This window comes from Martes martes (assembly GCF_963455335.1).
Source record: "Martes martes genome assembly, chromosome: 17".
NCBI classification, from domain to species: domain Eukaryota; kingdom Metazoa; phylum Chordata; class Mammalia; order Carnivora; family Mustelidae; genus Martes; species Martes martes.
Window position 1 is genome coordinate 47554747 of NC_137905.1, and position 24188 is coordinate 47578934.

The following is a 24188-nucleotide window of genomic DNA, read 5'->3' on the forward strand; positions in this document are numbered from 1 at the left end:
CCTGTCAGACAATATTGGTTCTAGAGACGATATGTCCATAAGTAGTAATCATCTTATTAGCTGCTACTTAATGAAGGTGTCAGACACTGGCCTCCACCAGATTATGCTACTGTGACAAGCAAGTCCCTAATCTCAGTGGTTGAAGGCAACAACGTTGTATTAGTCGACTACTGTCACAGTAATGCTGTGTAACAAACCATCCCCAAACTGAGCATTGCATTCTTTCTGAGGGTTTGTGGGTGGCTGGCTCTGCATTAGCTGGTTGGGCTCCTATCTGGGAGGCGGATTCAAGTTCTTGGGATCAGTGGCTCCCGAGCTGGTGTTCTTATGGCTGCTCACAGGCGCACAGAGCCCAAGTGCATTAAATGCCCCTGCTGGGGTCCAGGGTGCTAACATTCCACAGAGTCAAGTAAGTCACATGGTCAAAGCCAACATCAAGAGCGGCATTTGCTGAACGAGTCCCCGCTCATAAGCAGTCGATTCTTGCTTCACCCTACGTGTAGCACTGTTCACAGGGTCTCCTGCTCACCATAACCGCAGAGCACCCACCAACTCGAACATTGCCGTGTACGGGAAAGCACAGGGAAGCCTCATGTGGGTGATTCGATGCTGTGACCCAGAAGTGACTTGATGAAACTCATGGGATAGAGCTAGTTGGATGGTCCCCCAAACCCCGCAGGGTGGGAGGGGGCAGGCTGGGAAGTGCAGCTCTGCTCTGAGACTTCGTGACCTTGACCATGGACTTGTTTCGTTTAGTAATCAGGAATGGTTGCCAGGGCCTCCTAGCAGAGAGTTCTTGTTTTATCGTCCCAGCTCCCGGGGTGATAGGCACTGTGATTCTCAGTTCTCTTTTCAGAAGAACCTGAGGCTTGGAGGAAGGATGTTACGTTGGAGTTCATGCAACTACAAGGTGGTGGAGCCTAAGATTTTATTTTTTTTATTTATTTTTTAAAAGATTTTATTTATTTATTTGACAGAGAGAGATTACAAGTAGTCAGAGAGGCAGGCAGAGAGAGGAGGAAGCAGGCTCCCCCGCTGAGCAGAGAGCCCGATTCGGGGCTCGATCCCAGGACCCTGAGACCATGACCTGAGCCGAAGGCAGAGGCTTTAACCCACTGAGCCACCCAGGCGCCCCGAGCCTAAGATTTTAATCATCACGTCACGTCAAGGGGGAAAAAGGACCACAGCACAGAGAGGGAACAAGCCTATATCCGTTATCTTTGGCCGTATCTTTCCGTAACCTCTCCCAAACTTAGTGGCTTAAAAGATCAACCCCCTTTCATTTAGCTCGGGATTCTGCCCTCCACAGTTTGGTCTGAGATCATCCAGGTGGCTCTGCTGCCGGGTTCAGCTTGTCAGCGAGGCAGCTGTTTCGGAGGGTTCGCTGGCTGTAGCTTGGGGTGTGAAGAGTGACTGGGCCACATGCCTCTACTCACCCAGCAGGTTAGCCTGGACTTCTTGGCGTGGCACGGGTTCCAAGGGCTGCGAGAGAGGAAGCCCTAATGTGTGAGCACTTTTCAAGCGTCTACTTGGGTGGTGTTTGCTGTTTGTTGGTCCTGCGGCCGGGCTAGGCAAATCATGCGGCCAGGTCAACAGTCAGATGGGACTCTCCAAGAACACAGAGAGGGATTAATGGGCCAAGCTGCTTCCAGAGCTGGAATGCTTTACTGTCACAGCCCCCAAGGCCTAAATGTCACTTTTCCACCTGTGTCTACCCCCTCCCCCCACACACATACACTCTCGGGAGTCTCTGGATTCCAGGTCAAGGGTTCTTTCCCATATAGACCCTCACCATCCAGCTCTCCTCAGACCCAGGAGTCCCCACCCTTGGTCTCTTCCTCCTTCAGACCCAGTACTACCTCCAGCCCCTTCCTTCCCCAGACTAAGCAAAATCCCAAGCATCTTCCTTCCCCTTCAAGCCCCCAAAGAAGAGACACGCAGTGGGATTTCTACTTTTTATTCACTCCCTCAAACAGCACCACAGGCCAACCACACCCTTAACTAGCCCTCCCTGGTTCCCCACCCCAGTGCATACAAGTCTCTTCATTATCCAGAAATGTATGAAACTCAGCTCCGGTGATAAGATTGTCTCTTCCACTTCCGCTTCTGGCAATGGGCTAAGACTTAGCATTCATTTCCTTGAATTTCTGCCCCTCGAGGGTCTTCTAGCCTGGAAGTATGATGTTGACACACCCTGAGGGCAGCCAGCAATCAGTTCTCAAGGGAGTCTTACTCAGTCTTTCTGCTTGGATGCTCCCAGAGACGGATACCTCACTAGCAACATGATGCCTGTCATCAAAAGTCATTAATCTAAAAGGCAACCACCCCACCCCCAAATTAGTTACAACACCCTAGTGTCAATGCACACCAACAGAAACACAATGAGCACTCCCCAACAGAGACAGAGGCAAACAAAATCGGGTCTTGCTTTCTCAGATATGATCCCCAGCACGAGTCCCACTGGCATGAGGGCAAAGGGAATTTGGAGCAGGGAAGCACGGCACAGAGGTACCAGGGAAGACCAAACTGGAGATGGCGTGAAAGTGACAGAAAGAGAGGAGGGCACTCTGTGAGCAAAGGCATGGGCGTGAGACAGAGGTGCCCAGACCAGAGTTGTCTGGGTGCCACCTGGGGAACCAGGCACAGGCAACAAGACTTATGGTCAAGCTGCCCGGGGGGCCAGGCTTCTCTGGAGGGCTACAGGATGCTGATGTGTGTACCACGTGTGTGTGTGTGAGAGAGAGAAAATATGCATGTATATAAGTACATACATACACGGTTCTCACAATGACCCTGTGAGGTAGATGCCACTTGCTGAGCGACTTGCCCAAGGTTACCCCAATATCAGGAGGACTGTCTAACCTTATGGAGTGACACCAATAGGATTTCCTGTGATAATGGAAGCGTTCTAGGTCTTTGCTGTCCAGTGCTCTAGCCACGCATCACAGATGGCCCCCAGAGCCCTGGGAACGTGGTTAGTGTTAACTGGGAAATGGAGTTTTAAACTTTATTCACTTTTAATTAAAAACGGATACACACTGCAGTTATTGGGAAACTGGTCAATATAACTGGGACAGCTTGGGTAGAGGAATCAGTTTTCTCCACGGACGAATTTTCGGAAAGTTAAATAGAGGTACTTCTGATGAACATTTATCATCTGAATGAGATGTACACCAGGTGTAAAATATCTCATTCTCTTCTCGATTGATTACAGGTTGGATTAATATTTCGGATATACTGGGTTAAGGAAGACGCAACTAGCTTCACCGTTTCCTTTTACCTTTGTACTGTGGCTGCTGGGACATTTCCAGGTACAGATGTGGCTCCCATTCCGTTCCTGTCGGACAGCACTGCTGGGCGCCTCTCCCATCTCCCTGCGGCTGGTGAGCTGGACTGAGAGGCAGACCATGGTGGACTGAGTATTACAGATACGGGCAAACACCTTTCCCTGAAGCCCGAAAGGCCTTCGAGGACAATGTGTGACGCTGTTCAGTATTGAGCCAAATGCTTTTTCCCACTCGGCCATTCTCAACTGAGGGGACAAACTGTGCCAGCGGCAAGGGTTCAAGCTGGACACGGGGGTACCATCTGGCAGGTATCTGCCACTCAGAGAGTCACCCTTGTCTCCTGCTGTCAAAGAAAACAGGATCTTGGAAGAGTTTACGGTTTTCGTCCAGCCCTTTCATTTCACAGATGGGAAAATAAGGCACTGGTCCAAGTCACCCAGAGTGCCAGTGGCAAAGCCTTGCTTGCCTCCCAGATCCCCTGACCTCTGACAGGGGCTTCTCTCACATCAGATGCTTGTTTCTCCCACCTCACTCATTTCCCACCTTGTGGCCAGAGGCTGACAATCTAAGTTCCAGTCTTCTCATGAATTTGGTATTTACTTATATTGAATAATTACTAATCGTGTGTGCCAGGCACTCTTCTAGGTGCTGGGGGTACAGCAGAGAACAAGACCAGTCGGAGAATCATAGCTATTAAATAGGTAAATAAATAAATAAATAAGGTAATTATTTACAGTAGAAATTGCTATAAGGGAAACACTGACGGGCTGAGATGAATAATGGTGACATGTGAGGTACTTCAGTTACACTGGTCACCGAAGGCCTCTCTGAGGGGACATGTGAGCTGAGACCTGCTTGACAAGGAGGAACCTGTCATGGGAAGATCTGGGGGCAGAGCATTCTAGGCAGGATGAACAGTAAATGCAAAGGTCCTGTGGTAGGATCCAAGGTGGCCCACCCAGGCATCAGAAGGAAGATCAGGCTGGTTGGGGGACAGAGTGGGCATAGGGAATGTGAACAGGCAGGGGCCAGACCACATAGGACCTTGCTGTGTGCTGTTAGGCCTAGAGCCTGTCCTCCCTGGGCTTTGCTCTCCCCACCTCTCATAAAAAAGGTTCAACTTAATTGCCTTTCGGGTCCCCCCTTTCTGTTTTTTGACACTGAAGAATTCTGTGACCTGTGGTATCTTTTCTACCTACAGTTGGCAGTCTAGAACATTCCAGGCACTGTGGTTTCTGCCTTTGCTTCACTCATGGCACACTCTCACGGTCTGGAACACACCCTAGCTCTTCTGTGGGTCTCTCGTCCTCTGCAGCACTGTGTGTATACCAGAAGGCAGAGCCTCTTGGTGACACCTGAGGTAGCCAACACAGAAATGTCTGGATAAGTGCAGCACGACAGCTGCTTTTCCAAAAAAGGCAGGAGTATAAAATACCAAGACCAGAAAGGATTAGGCTTAATGACAGAAAACATCAAGACCAAAAAGAGAAACCACTAAGGGAGCAGAGGGACAAAGGAACAGACTCACCAAGATCCCCTGAATCACTCAGCACCTATAAAATGGGGGCAGACATAGCCTTCCCAAACTCACACAAAGAGAGGCAACGGCCAGGGTCCAAATCTGTAAGGGATTTGTGGGAGATACCTCTGGGGTATGGGTTCCTGCCCTTCCACACCCAGAAGGTCTCATTGCTGGTCTCTGGCTGCCCCCGGGGCCCACCATGCCCAGACCTCTTGCCTCCTCCCCTCATTTTGTGGGACTATCCACAACAGCTGGGGAAGGAATCGAGGTCATCAGGCCCCTGGTGCAGCAAATATTAGACATCTCTCTATTCCCCAAGGTGGACCAAAGGTTCTCCAGCTCTTCTGCACAGCCCGCTGCTCCCTCCTGTAGATGGAGACCTCCCGCCACCCACGAATGAGACCAAGGTCCACCCCAGTGAAGGTTCAAAGCCACCACCTCTTGAGGAACTGGGAGGCTGAATGCAAGCCCACTGCCTCCGAGAAGCCTAACTCCTACATCCCCGTGTGGCTCAGCAGTTCCAAGGACCCCCGCTCCCTGGGGTACCCAGACTCCTTCCTTCATACTGGAATCTCCAGAATGACGGAGACCCTCCTCAGCAGAAATCAGGGCTTTCACCTCTTCCCCACACCCCTCCCAGGGCTAGAGGACCAAACAGATCTAGTTTCTACTCCCCTGGAGACCAGGATATAACCCCTCAGGTTCCTTCAGGACACAGTCTGGTGTCATGCCCTGTGGTCCCCAGGGAAATCAGTTCTCTCCCCCAGACCCCTTTCCCCTCCAGGAGCCAGGAATTCAGGGGACTACAAGTCACACATCCCAATCAGTAGTCCGAGTGCCCTCGTCCCCTTCAGGCACTCAAGATTCTGAGTGGCGGCCCCCAGCTCTGTTACCTCGGAGGCCCAGACATTCCCATGCCAGATTCGGGACTCCCAATTCCACCCCCCTCCCTCTAACCGGGGCTTGGGAGTCCTCAGCCCCTGGCGGAACCAAGCAGCAGGGACGCTGAGCACCCCGGAAGCCCCGATCCTCATCCCACTCCTCACTGCGCTGGCCCATGGGGCGCCAACACGGCCTCAGCATCGGCCTGCATCTCGTTGAGGGCCTGCAGCAGGACGCCATGCGCGGCGCGGTAACCCAGGCCGCCGGTGGCCGCCGCACCGCCCGCGGGCCACAGGAAGGACAGGGCGCCCAGCGCCGCGCCCCCCGCAGTGCCCTCGCCCGCCCATGCACCCAGCCGCGCCTCCACCTCAGCGCGCGTCACCGGGCCCGGGAAGCGCGTCCGCTCTGCCAGCTCCCCGGGAGTCAGACCTAGCGCGCGCTCGCGTCGAGCCAGTGCCGCGGGTTCGAGCCCTAGCGCCCGCCGCCACTCCGCCAGCTGACCCCGCAGCAGTGCCACGTCGCAAGCCCAGCCGAGCCCTGGGACTGGTGCCGCCGCAGCCGCCAGGCTAGCCAGCAGAGCCGGCCGCCACGCCCCGGCCCGCAGTGCCGCAGCCTTCAGCCGGGCTCCGTGCGGGGACGCAGGGGGCAGCGCCAGCAGCAGCGCCCCCGCCTGGGCGGGGGGGAGCCCGCGCCGCAGCCACTCGCAGAGCCCGGGGAGGCCCCCAGGCCGCAGGGGGAACACGGGCGGCGGTGCCTCCTCCAGCACCTCCCACGTCTCATCCTCCGGGCTCAGTGCGGCCGCACGCTCTGAGTCCCCGCTGCCCGATTTCTTCCCGCCGCCGCCAACACGCGTCAAACTCTCACTGCCTTTCTCTGAACCTTCCCCGCTGCCTGCTTTCTCGGACTCTTCCCCGCTACCTTTCTGCAACCCGGTGCCACGTCTCTCCCTTCCCTCACTGCGTGCATTCTTCAACCCCTCTCCGCCTGCGTTCTCTAAGCTCTCGGAGCCGGGCTTCTCTGCCTTTTCCTCTTCCTCCAGGTACTCCGGATCCTCGCCCTCACCATCTGTTCGCACGCAGACCAGCGGCGCATCTGGCAGCACGAAGGGCCGAACCTGAGCCCAGTCCTCCTCAGTGGGGGCCCCCGGGGTGACGAGGATGAGGGCATCGTAGTGGGTGGGATGGGGGGCGGCAGCAGGGCCCGCGGAGCCCAGAGGCACGTTCCAGAGCACCACGTTGGGACGCTCTGGGGCCGGGTAGGGCGTGGGCCCCGGGGGCGTGAAAACAGGCTCGTCCTCTGGGTCACTGGGATCCAATCCGAGCAGCATGTTCAGCACGAGGCTCACATCAGTCTTGCCCGCCACAGCCAGGTCCAGCCGTGCGCTGCCCAGCCGCTCCAGGCCAGCGCGGACCCACGACAGCGCCGCCTCCAGGCCACCGGTCTCAAAGGCCTCACGCACGGCCTCCAGCTCGGCTGCACCCAGGACCTCGAAGCCATCCTGAGCGGGTGGAAGGAGCCTGAGGGAACAGGAAGAGGGAGGGTAAAGGCCAGAAGAGGGTTTAAACGCTAGAGGGTTGTGCTACAGGCACAGGACTAGGCTAGGATGATAAAGAGAATTTCCCGAATGACCCCTGAAAGAAGAAGGAGCAGGAGAGGGAGGGGCCAGACTACTGGTATAGCATACAGAAACCAGGGCTTAAAACCCGGACGGCGCCCGTTCGTTGAGGTCAGGTTTCCAACAAAGCCTAAAAGGGGGTACCTGCTAAACAGTCTCTGGGATTCAGTCTTTGGGGGGTGGGGCTTTTCCAAGGGACCTGCAGGGTTAAGAAAGGCCAAGCAAAACTCCCAGAAGGTCGGGCTCAGGTAAAGACAGACTTGCAACTGAACTGTAGACTAAAGGAAGGTCAAGCATCTCCTGACCAGAGCAAGGTCACCCAGGGCGCTCTTTACTGAGACAAGGCATAAAGAAGGGAATTAGGGCCAACGAAGGGGAAAAGCCTCACCTATCAGTGCTTTCTTACCAAAGAAGGAGATGTGGCTAAAGGAAAAAAGATGTACACGAGCCTCATCTGACTTTTATGAAATAGGTGGCCAGGGGCTGGGGGAAAAAATGCAGGAGGTAGCCAGCAAATGGGATTAGAGAAAGGAAGTGGGAGAGTGAACCCAGAAATAATAAGGCTTACCGAAGGGGTGGCTTTACGACTGGTGCAGCTGGAGAACAAAGCAGATGATGGGGAGGGCGAGGAGAGCCCGAAAGTGTGAATCTTAGGGTAAAATCTTTGCGGGCATCACAAGCTTTTGAGCTGAGTGAGCCTTCCTTCAAACTTTTGCTGGGAGCCAGTATTTGAGTGTTAAACTCTGGCCTCTCCTACGATCCACACTGGGGCAAGGCTTTTGATCTCAAAACGCTGGCAGGAGGCTGAAGCTGGAGGACCGGTCGGAACCTATAGCTGACCCTTGGTTGGGGCGAGGCAGAGAAGTGGGGAGAGGGTCGGGCACTGAGCTTGGGCTTGGGGTGGAGCCTCGATGACCTCAAACACTGCACTGAGGGGTGGGACCTGGACAAGAGAGCAGGGCCCCCAGCAGCTATCCTGTCCATGGGACTGGGGGGTCTCGCGGATCTCAAAGAACATTTTCTGCGTACTAAGTCTAAAGCACCAGGCCTCCAATCCTCCCCAACTCCTCTTACCTTTGCAGCACCTCCGCCTGGCTCCGCAGCGCCACCCGCAGGCGCTCCAATTCCTTGCAGCCATCTCTGCTGCCGCATTCCGCCGGCAGCACGAAGAGAGTTGCGGCCTCCAACCCTGTGCTGTTCAGCAGGGCGGTTGTCCGATCCCGGGCCTGGGCTTCATTTTCCGAATCTCCAGGACGGAGGTTTCGCACAGCCAGCAGCGGGGTCCCTCGGGCCAGGGCGGCCCGCGCTGCCTCTCCCAGCGCTGGGGCCAAGGGTTCCCCGTTCCCCTCGGGGCCGGGCAGCACCAATACTAGCACATTGGCCTCTGCCGCCCAGGGCCCTGGCTCCGCGGGCGGACAGCTCAACTCGCCCAGGAAGAGGCCAGGGCCCGCAGCTCGCAGACTGGGGATCCCGGAGTCCGGCCGTCCCTCGGGAATCTCTATCGTCTCCACATTCCCGTCGCAAAGCGCTGCAATCAGCGCGGACTTGCCACAGCCCGGAGGCCCGAGGAACAAGGCGGTCACGTCACCCCGTGGCGGCGGCATACCTGGAAAGCAAGGGGGTGGGGCACACCCGGGTCAGGGAGCGCTGAGCCTTTTTCTTTCCTAGTCATCACATTCTGGTCAAAGACTTCAGCCCTTCACCCCATCCCCTTCCCTTCTTGGATGTCATTCCCAGGGAAAAATCCGGCACCCACGCCCTACCTATTCCCCAGGGATTCGCGCGTCTTGTCCGTCCTCTTTCTGGATACATTTTTCTCTGTTTCAAAATCTCAGAAATCTGGCCTCCAGCCCCCTCCTCCCCCAGAGACATGGATGATTTTATCCCCCACACCTCCCTTCCAAATCACTAACCGAGCAAACCGCCGGCACAACCGGAGAGCACAGCTGGCGGCGACGGATCCGCCGCTGAGAAGCCCCGCCCCTCGGGCCCGGCGGACGGAGGCCGGAGAGGTTAGAGGGCCAGGATTTGGGCACGTCCGGACACGTTCCCGGGGCTCTAACCTGACGTCACTCTTTTAAGGAGGGGTGTGTCTTAGAAGAGTGACCTCCGGGCTACAGCCCTTCACTGCGCCTGCGCAGAGCACTCGAAGCATGCCCACTCCTCAGCTCCCGGGGCCACAGGGCTCGGAACAATGAGGGAGTCAAAGCGCCTGCGCGCCAGGACCGCCAAGCCACAGCTGCGCCAGAAGCTGAGGTCTGTACGGCACGGGCGGCATGCAACGTCATCATAACGCACCCCCGGGCAGAGAAGGACCCCTACCGTTACTCTGAGGACCCAGTTGGCGCGACTGCATCATTGCCGGATAGCATCCCAGGCCTGGGCTTCGAGAAGCTCATCAGGCGAAAGGGCGTGGAAGCAAGCCCCTGGGACCTTGAAACTCGGTGGGCCCTACCCCGCTTCCCTCCGGGTGGCGGCGCTATCACGAGCGACTGACAGGCGCAACGAAAGGCAGCCCTCTGTCGTCTGGAGAAAAGCGGAGGCCTGGGCCCCCGCCTCGGGAGGAGGGAATCGAGGGCAGTGCTGGGGGCAGCGGGACAGGGAGGCTCAAGGCGCGCATGGAAGGCGGGGGCCCTGGGTGGAACGCGGGTTACAGGATGTCAGAGAAAGATGCCTCCCGGCAAGAGGCGGGCTAAAGTCTGGATACCACCACCGACCTCAAGACACGTGGGAGACGGGGGTGAGGCTGGTGTCAAAGCTCAAGGGTTCCGTGCCCCGAGTTCAGGGAGGTAGTTTGATGTAGGAGGCCACAGGTCTCAATCAGGTGAGAAGGCTCTAAGGGGTGTCACCTATCTAGGGAGTCGAATCTTTAGGGAGGGTCGAAGCTTCCCTAGGGAACAGCTCCATCGGGTTAGAGTTCAAGAGGATGGCATCTTATGGGGGCAAAGAGAGCCTGTCAGAGGTCACGGGATTAGCGGGCCCTGTAATACTGTCAGTAGATGAGCGACTTCACTCGATTTACTATCCTGTCATGCGTGCTACTCTCTTGACCAGAGGGATCCCAGTCACTATGGAGGACCCGCGTCCTGAAGAGAACATGGAGCAGCAGGATTCGTCCAAGGAGCGGAGTCCCCGCAGTCCAGGAGGCGACATCTGTGAGTGCTGCTGGCCAGAGGGTGGGGTGCTGGAGCTGACGCTAGCTAAAAGGATTTCTATAGCCTTTCAGTGTCCCAGGCGTTTCAAGGACTTGCCTGCTGGGAAGGGACTGTAACTAATGGCTTCTAAGCTGCCCTACCAGGAACTGCCACTCTCCACCCTTACCCTTACTCTGCTCAGATGTACTCACCCTGCTCTGCCCACGTCAGTTCGAGTGGGCCACAGTTCACAGGAACAGAGTGGCATCCAGAGAGGCTTGGGGTGGGAGATGTGGCTGGGAAAGGTTGGGCACTATGAGAAGAGCCTCAAGGTTCCAGTTCCAACTCTACCCCAGACTTTCAGTGCCACTCGGGCTTGGGTTACTCTGTCAAAAGAGGTTGCCACTACTCAGGTGACGTGGCTGTACTGGGGATTAGTGGCAGAGAAGGGGAAGGTCAGTTGTTAACAAAGGTAGCCATTTTTACATACCATGATAGCCACAGTTTCTACTGAATGCTTATGATGCTTGTGGGCGCTTTGTAAGAGTGCAGCCTTCCTTATCTCAGTCCTCCTGGCAGTCCCTAGGAAATTCCCTCAGGTAATGCTATCCCGCAGATGCTATCAGGTAAGGGAACTGAGGCAGAGATTATCGTGACGACGAGAGCGCCAGTGTCAAGGCCCTCCAGTCAAAGACCACCGGAAACACACCTACAGTTGAATGAGTTGGGTTCATTGCTCTTTGACTGAGGAAGCGTGCAGGCCCTGTGGTGCTGTGGGGCATCTCAGTGTTAGAAAGGATTTATCTTAGGTGGTTTGGGGAAGGGTTCGAAGAAGGGTTTTACTCTGGATTAGATGCTGCCGATAAGCAGGGGCCAAAGATAGGTTGGTGAAATCTTGTCTAGGAGAGGTACAGAAGCTCAAGCTTCGAATTAACGGAGCAGCAGCAGCCACTCCTAGGAGCCAAGATGGAGGAGCTGTTTGGTCTTTTTTGCGGCTTGGACAACGTTCCTGTTTTGTCTGTGTTCAGACCTTATTCTGGCCTGGTCTTGACTTGGTTCATCTCAGTCACAGCATGGCCTTGTCTGACAAGGTTGTGTGAAGTTGCTTATGTTCAACAGGAGAACACCAAGGCCTAGCTGGGAGTGCCAGGCCAGCCCCCAGCTGTCAAGCTGCTTTTCTCTTTCTCAGTACGAATAATCGCAAACCACTGTGTAGCACTGTTCTAAGCACTTTCTATGAATTCATTCATTCACTCCTTCCAACAACCCAGTGAGGTAGTTATAGCCGTGCTGGTCAGTTATAACCATACTGATAATGGTTATGACCCCACTTTCCGGACGAGGACACTGTCCTACTCGCCTAGGAAGTGGGGGATCTGGGATTCAGTGCCAGGCAGTCTGGCTCCAGAGGCTGTGCTCTAATCACGTGGCTCTGTTGGAAAGGCAGGTTCCCTGGGTTCTAGTCCTGACTCCACCATTTCATTTCCCAGCCTCATGACTGTAGGCAAGTTGCCTAGCCTTTCTGAGCCTCAGCCTGTTCACCCATAAAACAGGTCCTGTAATAGTTTGCCTGTGCCACTGTCCAGCCCTGGCATACAGTCTGGCCCATAGTAAGCCCTGAGTGTGAATTGTTGGCATGACTCTGGGGCTTGGGAGAGGTCCTGGTGACTCTTGCTGGCTTCCCCCCGACCTCTCCCCACGTCCCTCAGGCCACCTGGGGGCCCCACAGTGCACCCGCTGCCTCATCACCTTCGCCGATTCCAAGTTCCAGGAGCGTCACATGAAGCGGGAGCACCCAGCGGATTTCGTGGCCCAGAAGCTGCAGGGGGCCCTCTTCATCTGCTTCACCTGCGCCCGCTCCTTCCCCTCCTCCAAGGCCCTGATCGCCCATCAGCGTAGCCACGGTCCAGCCGCCAGGCCCTCCACGCCAGTGGTGCCCACCGCGGCCCAGCCTACATTCCCCTGCCCTGACTGTGGCAAGACCTTTGGGCAGGCTGCTTCTCTGAGGCGCCACCGCCAGGCGCATGAGACCCGCACCCCTCCTGGCCCTTTTGCCTGCACTGAGTGTGGTCAGGACTTTGCCCAGGAAGCTGGGCTGCATCAACACTACATCCGGCATGCTCGGGGAGAGCTCTGAGTGAGGGCTAAGCCCTCCCTAGGACAGTGGAGGCGGGGGTCTGATACACCTCTGATACAGGATGGGGGCCTTGGAAGGATTGCTTTCCCTCCCTGGACAGGCAAAGGACTCCTGATGCATAGGACCCAGAAGATGCTCATCTACAGCTTCAGTCTTTGGAGGACGCAAAGGCCTTCAGGGATATAGTGGAATTAGTGAAATCTTTTGTTTAAAAAAAAAAAAAAGCAAAAAGGAAAAGTGTTATTTGTATCTCCTTCATCCTCAATTAAATAGTTTGAAACCACAACTAGCTGCAGATTGTGTAATCACCTTTAATTCTTCCCAGATGGATGGTGTGAGCTGTAGGAGCAAATTCCCTTGGACGTGTGCCTGGACGGGGGCAGGGAAGGTGAGGTGTTGCAGGGCTGTGATGTCACTAGAAGGATCCCAGACGTGGAGCAACTTGGGCCTTTGGGGAGGGGATAGCGAAGTTGGGGGCTGTACTCTGAGTCATGTGGGGGTTGCAATTCAAGTCCTTGTCTTCTCCCACCCCCTGTCAGTCTTTCCCACTCATGGAGGGGCCATGGTATTGGAGGGATTTGGGCTCCCTGTTCCCCCCCCCCCGCCAATAATCTATTGCTCACTTAAATAATTTTATGGACCATTCTGGTCATGGAATATTTTCTATATGAGTAGGTGAGATGACATGAATAAAACAACAAAGAGTATCTAAAAACAAAAGATCTATATTAAAATGTCTAAACAAGGAACTCTGGCTTTTGAGTAGCAATTCCCAGAAAACATAAGAAGGGCACAGGGAGGGGATGCCTGCATGGCTCAGTTGGTTAAGAGTCGGACTCTTGATTCCAGCTCATGTCACAATCTCAGGGTTATGAGATCCAGCTCAGTTACAGGCTGCACTGAGCATGGAGCCTGCTTCAGATTCTCAGTCTCCCTCTCCCTCTGCCCCACCCCCTCTTCGTGTGCATGCTCTCTCTCTCTTCAAAATAAATAAAATAAAAAGAAGGGCACAGGGAGGGGGAAGCTCAGGTCAGAGCTGGCCTGGCCCTGCTGGGAATCTGGTTTGAAATCAAACAGAGATACCTTCTGTTTCCTGTTGTATTTGGCCAACATTGGAAGAGCTCCCATTAAAATCCTATTTTCAGCTCTTGAAAAGCCTAACCTTAGGCCGAGTCCCACCGGGCCAGTGCTGAGTGTGGTCAGGACTTTGGATTACCTGCCCTGCCCCCCACTTAAGAGACAATGGTTGATGCCCTGTATATAAAAATCACACTCTGTCTGAACCAAGGGATGCTTTTAAAACCCATGGCTGAGACAGATACGGTAGAGACAGATAGTGGTCTCCCAGTTTTTATCTAGGTACACGGCAGCTACAAACACTCCATCTCCCAGGGTCCTTTGCAGCTAGGTGTTGCCCTGTGACCAAGTTCTGGCTGAATTCTGGATAGAGTTCTCAAGCTTCAGAAAGGGACATGCCTTTTCCTCTACCTTCCTGCCTGGAGTGTGGACATGGTATCCGACCATCTTGGACCATGAGAGCAAGATATGGGCTGGCAGAGCAGCAAGACAGCAGAAGCCTGGGTCCCTTGACCATGGGTCCGTGGGACCACAATGACTTTAGGGGGCAGAGTCATCATACCAGCCCCTAGACTATCCACTTGTGTACTACCATGTAAGAGAGAAATAAGCCTCTGTCGTGTTTAAGTCACCCTTATTTTGGGTCTCTGTCACATGCAACATCATTTAAAGCCTGTCTGCAGCGCAGAACTGCAGATCTGAGTCGTCGCAGCGGAGACCGTATGGCCCACCAAGCCTAAAATAGGAAAGGACCATCTGGCCCCATACGGTAAAAGTTTGCTGACCTCTTGTCTAACTGACACACAAACAACCTCCTCCGAGCCTGGCAGCCAGGACTCCCACCCTGGGAAACACTACCTCTAGTAGGGGGCTGTGCGGACACGTGTGTGTTTGTGTAGGATTTGGGCAGGGATAGCTAGCCTGGATCTCTATTGGCGTGACTTATGGGGAAATTGGTCTGGAGTCAGTTGGCCAGCATTTTTTCCTAAAATATCGACTTCCCCAAAGCCAAATATTTCCTCTGCGCCTGGCAACAGCTCAGAAGTTTCTAACCCAGATGTTTTACACCTCCCCCACAGCGGTTCCCTCCAACCCAAACCTGAGGCTCGAATCACACATGCTCCCCTGAGATAGACAGCAGTGGGCCCGTGTTCTTCCTGTTCTCTCCACTCTCCAGATGTCATAGATTCCCAAGACTTTAAATAGCATCACTGGTGACTTCCAAAGCTTTATCTTCAGCTCAAGCCCCAGACTTCTCCCCATGAGAAAGTCACTTGGATAATGCATAGGAGTCTCAAAACACTTAAAAAGGGTCACCATGACTCCTACAGCCCCCACCTACACCACTACCATTGGACTGGTTTCTGAACTCCCAAGTCTGACCAGCCCTCCCCCTACCCTGTCCCTGGACCTGCCACCACTGCTGCCCCCTCTCCAGTCCACTACAGACCACTTTGTGTACGTAAGTCAGTGCACATCACTCTTCATGTAAAGTCCTCCAATGGCATCCTACAAATAACATCCAAAGATTTTACCCAGGCCCAGAAAACCCAACAGTGATGGAGCTCCCACCTGCTAATAAGCAATCTCAACTCCCTCCCTGCTCTATCTTCACTATACTCCCCATACAGGCCAGGCTGGCTTCTGCTGCAGGGCCTTTGCACTAGCTGTTCCCTCTGCATTGAGTGCTCCTACCCAGAACTTTTTAACACTGTCCCTACGTATTTGGGATTCAACATGGGCTACCTCCTCAGAGACGTCCTCCTTGACCTGCTTGGCTGAAGTAGCACCAGCAACCCTTAACCCTGACTTAATTTCTTCCTAGCCCTCTTCAATACCAGGGATTATCATGCTTTTATTTGTCTTTATCTGTGTCCTTACTCTGGAATCCACACTCTTGAGGGCAAGTGTTGTGTCTTCCTCGCTTCCCCAGCACCTAAGACAGACGGCGCTGATCTCAGAGGCTCAAAAATTGCTCAGCTGGGCTCATGGTTTACCTAGTGTCTCTCAGCCTGCAGCCTTCCCTATGATGCTCTGTGATGCTCGGTTTTCCGCAGTTAGGTTTCCCAGACTCCCTCCAGAGCCAGCTTCCTGAAGTTCTGCCCACGAGAGGGATGGGTGTAAGGAAGGTAGGAGGAGGGAGAGGGGACTCACCTGGCTTTGGGCTGCCTCCTGCAGCAGCTCAGGCTCCAGTGCCTTTCTATACTGGGCCTAGGTACTGTGCTAAACCTCTTGCAGCTTAAACCTCTGCGCACAGTCTGTCCCCCAAGCTCCTGTCGGGCCCTGGACCCCAGTCCTAGAGGTGGGAGCTTTGTGCAGACATGAACTGAGCTGCTCAGTTGCCTCACTTCTCCACATTTGTGCTCTCAGACTTCTAATGGCTGCATAACCACTCCCCTGTGTTAAGTCCTCCCTTTGGAATGCCTAGCTTGATGGCCCTATCCTGCCTGGGCCCCGAAGAACCAAATGACCCCACTGGGAGCAGACTAGGTCTCTGGATTCCCAGTCTCTCATATCCTCAGGAATTTTTGCTGATGAATGGATGGTCCTCTACCTCCACGCTTAGAAAGCCCTGTCTTAGGGCAGAAGAGCGCTTAAGCGTGCTGCTCCAGGAAATAAAATCCATCTGTGGTGTTTTAATGAGCTGTGAATTCCTGCTTTGATGATTCTGAGAGTCATTGATGTTAAGCTATAATGGTTAGGAAAGTCTCAACTTGAAGAGTGGATAAATGTCAGGTTCTCGGATTCTGAGCTTCTTGGATGGAAAGTGTGGGTTTTGACAGATGCTTTGGTATAAGATCCTGTAGCAGGCATCAAAATGCAAGTGTCCTCTGTGGCCAAGCAGGTACCGTCATCAGGGAAGCAAGCAGGGTGTAAAGGGTCCAGATGCCAGATGGTGTGGAATGGGCACACGGGCAGGAATGTCCCATTAGCAGGAGGTCGCCCTTCCCCAGCTCCAGCAAGCTACTAGCCTGTGGGATTTGGGTTCAGCAATCTAAACCTCACAATTTTCAAAAGAAACCCCCAACCTCCATTTTGATGTGAAATGCACCCATTTTTAAATGTTAGTAACCACCATTTTAAAAAAAACCTCCGTAAGTCTGTGGAGCTCAAACACACTCCTGCCAGTCAGATGGTGGCTGTGGACAGCCAGGCTGCCATTTCTGGAATGTGGCTTAACGGTGAAGGACGTACACCCTGTACCCCATCGTCCGGAGTCAAACCTGGGCTCTGTGACCAACCTGTAACAAGTAAGTCAACCTGCCTGCGCCAGAACCGCTGTAAAATGGTTGTGATGAGAGCCCCTATGCCTCTAAGGGTTCTGACAATGACTCAGACATGGAGACAGAGCCTAAATTGGTAGAATGGCCTGCAAGGCCTGGCCCTCCGCCTCTCCCTGACTTTTTGCCTTCCCACCAGTCTTCCCTGCCTTCGTCAGCCAACAGCCTCATGCCCTAAGTGTTGTTCCGTAAATATCCCAAGTAGGGCCCCACCTCAGGGCCTTTGCACTCACTGCCCCTGCAGACAGGACACACACACACACACACACACACACAGTCCCCCCACCCCATTTTCCTCCACAGCACTTCTAATGTCCTCTACATTTTCTATATTTTACTCTACGATCTAAGTATCTGTCTTCTCCGTTAAAAGAGGAGTTTCCACAAAGGCAGGGTTTCTTGTTCCTCATGCGCACTGCTCTACTCTCAGCTCCCAGAAAAGTGCCGGTATCTCGCAGGTGCTCAATACATCACTGTTGAATGAATGAATAAATAAATAACAGCCCCTACCTCATAAGGATCCGACGTGATTGTCCATATTAAGCGCTTTAGCCCAGGGCCTGGTCCACCGTGAGCGCTGATTTAATGATGGTCATTACGGTAATTCAGGTTCTATTCTTGAAGGTTCTTAGTTGCCAAGCTTCTATGAGTTAACACACGTAAAGCGCCTTAGAACAGGGCTTGGCACACAGTAAATGCTCAGTAAATGGTAGCTATCATTATAATTAGGCTTCTATTTTCAAAGGAGCTTTGGTGCCAAACTATTATGAATTAGTACTTCCCATCTCCAAGCAAGAGCCAAGTTCCAACAAAGCTCTAACAAGCTGGCCCTCTGCTCCTCTCTGCCCTCATCCCTCTAGCTCTGTGCTCTCTGACACCCGGCGGGCTCCTGCCTCCTCCCACCTGGACCGCATGTCCCCTCTTCCCCTCCAAGTGTGCAGCTCCAGCTCCCTCCCCTCCGTCTCTGCTTAGGTCCCTTCCCCTCCTCAGGGAGGGCTACGCTACTGAAAATTGCAACCCCCTTCCAGCACTGTTCTCCCTCCTCTGCTTTCTTCTTCTCCACAGCATCTACCCCCATCCAGCATACGCCCCATCTTGCTTGCTTCCTGTCTGTCCTACCCACCCCCCTGCAAGCTCCACGAGGACAAGGGTTTTATTTCATTCACGGGTATATTCCCAATGTGCAGCACGGAGCAGGGGCTCGAAGATGATTCCTAACTGAATTAATGGACCACGGTCCCTACCTCACAGAGTTATTCTAAGGACCTGATGATCTCATGCAAATAAAATGCAGCACTCTGTAAGTGCTGGGGAAATGGCAGCTGTAATTATAATTAAGGTTCTATTTTTGTAAGTTCCTAGATACACAACTTCCATGAGTCAATATATATAAAGCTCTTGGACCGGCACTTGGCACCCGGGAAGCACAGCTCTGATTATAATTAACGTCCTCTTTGTGAAGGTTCTTAGGCAGGGGCAGAGAACATTAGCTGTCCTCCACCATCCTCCACGAACCGTTCTCTGCTTCCTGGGCATTGGCTAGACCGCCTTTCCCAGAGTCCCCTGCGTGGAGCTGTGGCCGCGTGACTCATTTCTCGGCAGAGGGGCGTCAGTGGGAGCAGTATGTGCCCCCCTGGGGCTGGGGCTGCTAAGACATCGCATGTACCTCGCCTTTCTCTTCCACCAGCAGGACCCAGGCGATGGCCACTCAGTTGGCTAAGGGATGGCCCGGGTCCTGGAGTCACTGCATGGAAAAGGATTGCCCCCAACCTAAATCACCCACCCTGGACTCTGATGTGGGCGCCGAAACCTCTGTGGCGTTGAGCCTGCATATCATGGGGTCTATGCGTAAATACGTGGAAACCACACAGGACATAAGCACTCAGGAAACGTTGAAAGTCTTGGTGACGATGAGGTTAAGGTTCCCCCAGGAAGGAGCGCGTGGTGAGGGGAGATAAAACGCCCAGGCCCAGGCCTCACACACTCGAGTGTCTACACACACACACGCGCAAACACACACACACCAAACACGCTGGACCGACACACACAGAATTTGGCTTTTATTCTGGCCTTCACACATCTACCACTACGACGACACAGACTGGCGGTACCCCCGTCCCCCATGACCGCTGTGATCACCCCCGTTTCCTCAGCCCCCTCCTCCCACCCCGCCCCTCTTGCCAAGCTCCCTGGGGGGGGGTCCCTGCCTACACCTCGCCCCGGGCATGCAGCATGAAGTGCCCATGCAGCTCCCCGAGGTTGTCGAAGGAGTCCTCACACTCCGTGCAGTGGTAGGTGCCCTCCTCCTCCTCGTCCTCATCCTCGTCCTCCTCCCTCCCAGCTGGTCGGCCCTCCCCAGCCCGAGGCAGCTCCTCCTCTTCCTCCCCAAGGGCCCTGCCTTCAGGGGCTGGAGCTTCCTGGGGGGCTGTAGCAGGGCAGCAGAGCCGGCAAGGCGGGGTGCCCGGTGGGGCCTCCCCCAGGGGTGAGCGGCCACAGAGCTGGCAGGGCTGGGCTGGGGGGCCTGGGGGCTGGGCTGCACGGGGGGCCCGGCGGGATGGGCCCCCCCGGCCGCCCCCCAGGCGCTGCTTCACCTTGTAGCCGGGGTCATATTCAGGATCATCAGTGGCCTCCTCCTCCTCCTCCTCCTCATCTTCTTCCTCTTCGGAGTCCGGCTCTGAGAGAGTGTATTCAGAGTCAGAGGAATGCTCAGGGCCTGTAGGGGGATAGACAGAGGGGAGAGACAGAGGCATCTGAGGACGCGGGCCCTGCCCCTGCCCTGAGCCTCATTCCGACTCGCCGCAGCCTGGAGCCGGGTTCCTGCACACAGCCCTGCTCTTCCCCACAAGTGAATCCCAGTCACATGGAACACAGCCTGGGACTCGGTAGGTGCTCAGTGTCTTAGCAAACGGATGTCCTGCAAGAACTGCATCTTAGGGGTTTAATAAGGACAAAGTAGCAGTAATAAAAACAGTAACAATAACAGTGTTCCTTGCTATTTTAAGAGCCCTGTTCTTGGGGTGCCTGGGTGACTCCATCAGTTAAGTGTCGGGCTCTTGATCTCAGCTCAGGTCTTGATCTCAGGGTCATGGCATGAGCCCTGCACCACGGGGTCTGCACTCAGGAGTCTGCTTGAGATTTTCTCTCCTTTTCCTTTCGCCCCTCCCCTGCCAGTGTGCACGCATGCGTGCTCTCACATAAATAAATCTAGGGCGCCTGGGTGGCTCAGATGTTTGGGCATCTGCCTTCGGCTCAGGTCATGATCCCAGGGCCCTGGGATCGAGTCCCGCATCAGGCTCCCCGCTCAGTGGTGTCTGTTCCTCCCTCTGTCCCTCCCCCCGCCCCCCGCTCCTGCACTCCCCGTCTCTGTCTCTCTCTCTCGCTCTCTTTTTCTCTCAAATAAATAAAATAAAATTTTATTTTATTTATAATTTTATTTATATTTTATTTTAAAAGTCTTTTAAAAAGAGTTATTTATTTATTTATTTATTTGACAGAGAAATCACAAGTAGGCAGAGAGGCAGGCAGAGAGAAACGGGGAAGCAGGCTCCCTGCTGAGCAGAGACCCTGATGCAGGGCTCGATCCCAGGACCCTGGGGATCATGACCTGAGCTGAAGGCAGATGCTTAACTGACGGAGCCACCCAGGGGCCCTACTAAAATACTTGTTAAGTACAAATATATTACTGTGATTTCGTGGGCATGCAGGACATGTTCAGGACAAGTGTTGGGTAAAGAAACGAAAACAATCTGCAGTCGATGACAGGAAAGGGTGTCCTTAGCAGTCATTATTGGGGGGCGCACATAGAGCACTGGTCAGGGAGGAGGGAGGCCCCCCTACAGTGGCAGTGGTGTGGGAAATACTGCAGGCGCCTGTCAAAAGCATCCCCTAGGATTGCCACAGCCTTGTCCCGTGTCCATCCTGGCCCCTCTTCTTCAATTTCCTCCAGCAACCCAGAGGGGTCCTGTGACAACTCAGCCAACAACACTGAGCTCCTCATGCACCTGTCACAGGGTCTTTGCGACCATTTTCACAGAGAGATAAGGCTTGCTCCCTCCCGTTGCCAAGTCTCTGCTCAAGGGTCACCTTCTCAGGGACACCCTCACCACTCCCTCTGATCGGCAACCCTTCCCCAGCACTCCCTATGCCCCTGACTCTGTTTTTCTCCTCCATTTCCTGTACCCAACATCGACTTGTGGTTATTGCCTGTCCCCAAAGCAGGGACTTGGGTTTGTTGCTGTGCCTCTAGCATCTAGAACGCCTTCTCTGTGCCTGGCATTCAATTTAGCAAACCTTTTCTGAGGCTTTCACACCAGTTCTCTCTGCTGGCAATGTCTCACCCTGGTTTTCCCCATCATTCTTTAGGACCCAGTAGGAAGCTTCTCTCCTTGGTGAGGTTGTCCCAGATCTCCTCACTCTAGGCAGCCACTCACTGTCTTTTCCCCTCTGGTTGTCCTCACCTTGAGCCCACAGGGCCGTGACCTTCTGTGTCCCCATCCTCTCCCACCAGACCTGCTCTGACTCACTGCTGGCTCCCCGGCACCCCCAGCTCAGAAGAGTGGGTGCTCTCTCTCTACTTGCTCCTGCCTCTGTCCTGCTGTCTCTCTGCCATTTAACACATGTTTTCTGAGGCCTCGGTATGGGCTGCTCCCCCCACCTGGAAGGCTGCCCCCACTCTGTCCACCTGGCGAGCTCCTACTCATCCTTCAGGCCCCAGGACAAGGTCTGTCCCCTATGACGGTGGCTCCTGCTGGCCTGTCCTCTCCCCTGGTGACTGTCCTAGAGGCTACAGCCATCTAGGCCCCAGGACATCTCCCCTGTCAGACTAGGACCCCCTTGAGGGCAGGTCTGTCTCATCTTGGGATCCACAACACTGCCCAGCCCAGGACATCTGGGTCGAGTGCACAAGCGTGCTCCGAGGCCCTGATCTCCCTCCTCCCCCCAGCTGGTGACCTTTTCTTCTCTACTAGCAAACTCCGGCTCCTCTTTAAGGTCCCAGCTCACACATCACCTCCTCTGTGAGGTCCTCCCTGACTCCTCAGGTGGTTAGTGTCTCTCTCTCATCTGGGAACCCTCTGCCCCTGCCCCGCCCCCCTAAACCCCCTCTGCCCAAACCCCAACACATTCTGACCACCTGCGTAGTGACCTGGAGACGGGGGACTCCTGGAAGGCAGGCCCTGGGCCTGACCCATCTCTATGTCCCAGCAGTGCTGAGTCCCCAGTCAGTCTCAGCAGACATTTGCTGAATGGCTGCAACACAGAGGAAACCCCTCTGGCCTTGGGAGGGCCCCACCCCTCTCTCTCCTCCCACCTGACTTCACACCACCTGCCCTCTAGGGCCTTCAAGGCCCACTATGACTTCACGCGGTTGGCCTGGGAAAGGCAATCGGGTTGTCGTCCATGGCAACCAGGTCTTTCATGTCCACTGTGATTTTAAGGACCACAAGCCCTTTTGCACCTACCATGCCTTCTCCACCTACAAGATCTTCAAAGCCCGGCATGTCTCCAGCATCTACTGAACCCTCAATGTCCAAAGTACCTCCCAAGCCTCCTGCCTCCTTGAAGCCCACCAAATTGGCAATGCCCAATAGCTCCTCGGTGTCCACTAAGCCATCAACGGCCCCCAACTCGGTCACAAGCCCAAGCAGTTCCAAGTCTACCAAGTGGGCAAGTACAAAGACAGCCCCTTCTAAACAGCCCGGCAGCAAGCCCCGAGTCCACAGCAGGGCAAGAACGCCCAGCAAGGCCAGCACTGACACCAGGGGCAGCAAAGTCAGCAAGGCCAGTGGGGTAAGACGCCACCAAAGGAGGGGCACTCACAGCCGGGGCCGCACTCCTGGCAGAAGGGGAGGCCACAGCTCCAAGAGGTCATCCAGCAGGGCCAGTACTATGACCAGGATGAGAACTCATGGTGCCACACCAGGAGTGCCCAACAGGGTGAGAACTCCTACTTCCCAGAAAAAACAGAGTGGGGGCAAGAGTTCCAGCCGGCCTAGAAACAACAACCGGGAAAGAAGTAAAAGCCAGCCTAAAAATATGAGCAGAGAGAAGAGTTACAGCCCACCAGGAGCCTCAGGCATGGGAAAGAGTTCCGGGCTGGCTATAACCCCAAGCAGGGCAAAGAGTTACAGCCCCACTAGAACTCCCTTCATGGAGAAAGGTTACAGCCAGTCTCCATTATCATCAAGGAGGGTGAGAAGTTATAGTGAGATGATCACCCCTAGTAGGGAATGGAGTTACAGCCCAACTGAAGTGTCCAGCAAGGTCAAGAGTTACAACCAGGATAGTGTACCCAGCAGGACCCGGAGTCATAGCCGGTCCAGTACCCCTAGCAGGGCCCAAAGCCACAGCTGGTCCAGCACCCCCAGTAGGACCCGAAGTCACAGCCAGTCTGGAATGCTCAGAAGAGCAAGAAGTCGAAGTCAGAAGAGAGCCCACAGTAGGATGAGAAGTCACAGTTCGAAGAGAAATCACAGTAGGGCAAGAAGTCGTACCTGGAAAGGAACTCCAAGTCAGATGAGAAGACAGAGCCAATCCAGAACCCACAGCAAGGGAAAATGTTATAACCAATCTGGAACCCCCAGAAGGGAAAGAAGTCACAGCCAGTCTAGAAGCCCCAGCAAGAAGCGAGATCACAGACGATCTAGAACACCCAGCAAGGAGAGAGGTCAAGGACAATGTAGAAGCCCCAGCAAGGAAAGAGATCACAGACGATCTAGAACACCCAGCAAGGAGAGAGGTCGAGGACAATGTAGAAGCCCCAGCAAGGAGAGAGATCACAGACAATCTAGAACATCCAGCAAGGAGAGAGACCACAGGCGATCTAGAAGCCCCAGTAAGGAGAGAGATCAGCGACGATCTAGAAGCCCCAGCAAGGAGAGAGGTGGCAGACGATCTAGAACCCCCAGCAAGGAGAGAGGTCGAGGACAATCTAGAATACCCAGCAAGGAGAGAGGTCGAGGACAATCTAGAAGCCCCAGCAAGGAGAGAGACCACAGGCGATCTAGAACGCCCAGCAAGGAGAGAGACCACAGGCGATCTAGAACGCCCAGCAAGGAGAGAGACCACAGGCGATCTAGAACGCCCAGCAAGGAGAGAGACCACAGGCGATCTAGAAGCCCCAGTAAGGAGAGAGATCAGCGACGATCTAGAAGCCCCAGCAAGGAGAGAGGTGGCAGACGATCTAGAAGCCCCAGCAAGGAGAGAGGTGGCAGACGATCTAGAACCCCCAGCGAGGAGAGAGAGCACAGCCGATC

The 24188-nt window shown here is 54.5% G+C and overlaps 4 protein-coding genes across 9 annotated transcripts in view; 2 read left to right on the top strand and 2 right to left on the bottom strand.

Moving 5' to 3' along the window:
* Nucleotides 1-5837: 5837 nt before the first annotated feature.
* On the bottom strand, nucleotides 5838-9343 carry IRGQ (immunity related GTPase Q). Its single transcript, XM_080828983.1, has 3 exons — nucleotides 9220-9343; nucleotides 8381-8912; nucleotides 5838-7208 (listed from the first exon to the last, which is right to left on the bottom strand). The coding sequence occupies exons 2-3, from the start codon at nucleotides 8908-8910 to the stop codon at nucleotides 5852-5854; spliced, it is 1887 nt and encodes a 628-aa protein (XP_080685109.1). The 5' UTR covers nucleotides 8911-8912; nucleotides 9220-9343; the 3' UTR covers nucleotides 5838-5851.
* Nucleotides 9344-9429: 86 nt separating this feature from the next.
* Nucleotides 9430-12865, top strand: ZNF576 (zinc finger protein 576). 4 transcript variants are annotated; one of them, XM_080828985.1, is made up of 3 exons: nucleotides 9430-9562; nucleotides 10361-10461; nucleotides 12150-12865. In XM_080828985.1, exons 1-3 carry the CDS (start codon nucleotides 9501-9503, stop codon nucleotides 12575-12577), a joined length of 591 nt encoding a protein of 196 aa, XP_080685111.1. In that variant the 5' UTR covers nucleotides 9430-9500; the 3' UTR covers nucleotides 12578-12865. The 4 variants fall into 4 exon arrangements, with proteins under 4 accessions (XP_080685111.1, XP_080685112.1, XP_080685113.1 ...); XM_080828986.1 differs by having other exon boundaries at nucleotides 9438-10046; nucleotides 12150-12864; XM_080828987.1 differs by lacking the exon at nucleotides 9430-9562 and adding an exon at nucleotides 9688-10130 and having other exon boundaries at nucleotides 12150-12864.
* Nucleotides 12866-18969: 6104 nt separating this feature from the next.
* Nucleotides 18970-24188, bottom strand: part of ZNF428 (zinc finger protein 428) — an 8682-nt gene continuing 3463 nt past the window's right edge. For 2 of the 3 annotated variants that reach the window (XM_080828494.1, XM_080828495.1), the window contains exon 3: nucleotides 18976-19648. In XM_080828494.1, the coding sequence (XP_080684620.1) occupies nucleotides 19143-19648 (506 nt within the window). In that variant the 3' untranslated portion in view covers nucleotides 18976-19142. Of the gene's footprint in view, nucleotides 19649-24188 lie in introns of all 3 variants that reach the window. The other variant, XM_080828493.1, reaches the window with a different exon arrangement.
* The window catches only part of SRRM5 (serine/arginine repetitive matrix 5), a gene marked incomplete at both ends in the record, with an annotated part of 2096 nt that continues 258 nt past the window's right edge, over nucleotides 22351-24188 (top strand). The window contains one exon of the mRNA XM_080827770.1: nucleotides 22351-24181. Coding sequence (XP_080683896.1) covers nucleotides 22351-24181 — 1831 coding nt within the window. The remainder of the gene's footprint in view (nucleotides 24182-24188) is intronic.

Coding starts and splice junctions, on each gene's coding strand:
- ZNF576 (XM_080828984.1), top strand. CDS start 10,233: ATGGCATCTTATGGGGGCAAAGAGAGCCTGTCAGAGGTCACGGGATTA. Junction 10,462..12,149: donor CAGTCCAGGAGGCGACATCT/GTGAGTGCTGCT, acceptor CACGTCCCTCAG/GCCACCTGGGGGCCCCACAG.
- IRGQ (XM_080828983.1), bottom strand. CDS start 8,910: ATGCCGCCGCCACGGGGTGACGTGACCGCCTTGTTCCTCGGGCCTCCG. Junction 7,209..8,380: donor CAGGCGGAGGTGCTGCAAAG/GTAAGAGGAGTT, acceptor CTGTTCCCTCAG/GCTCCTTCCACCCGCTCAGG.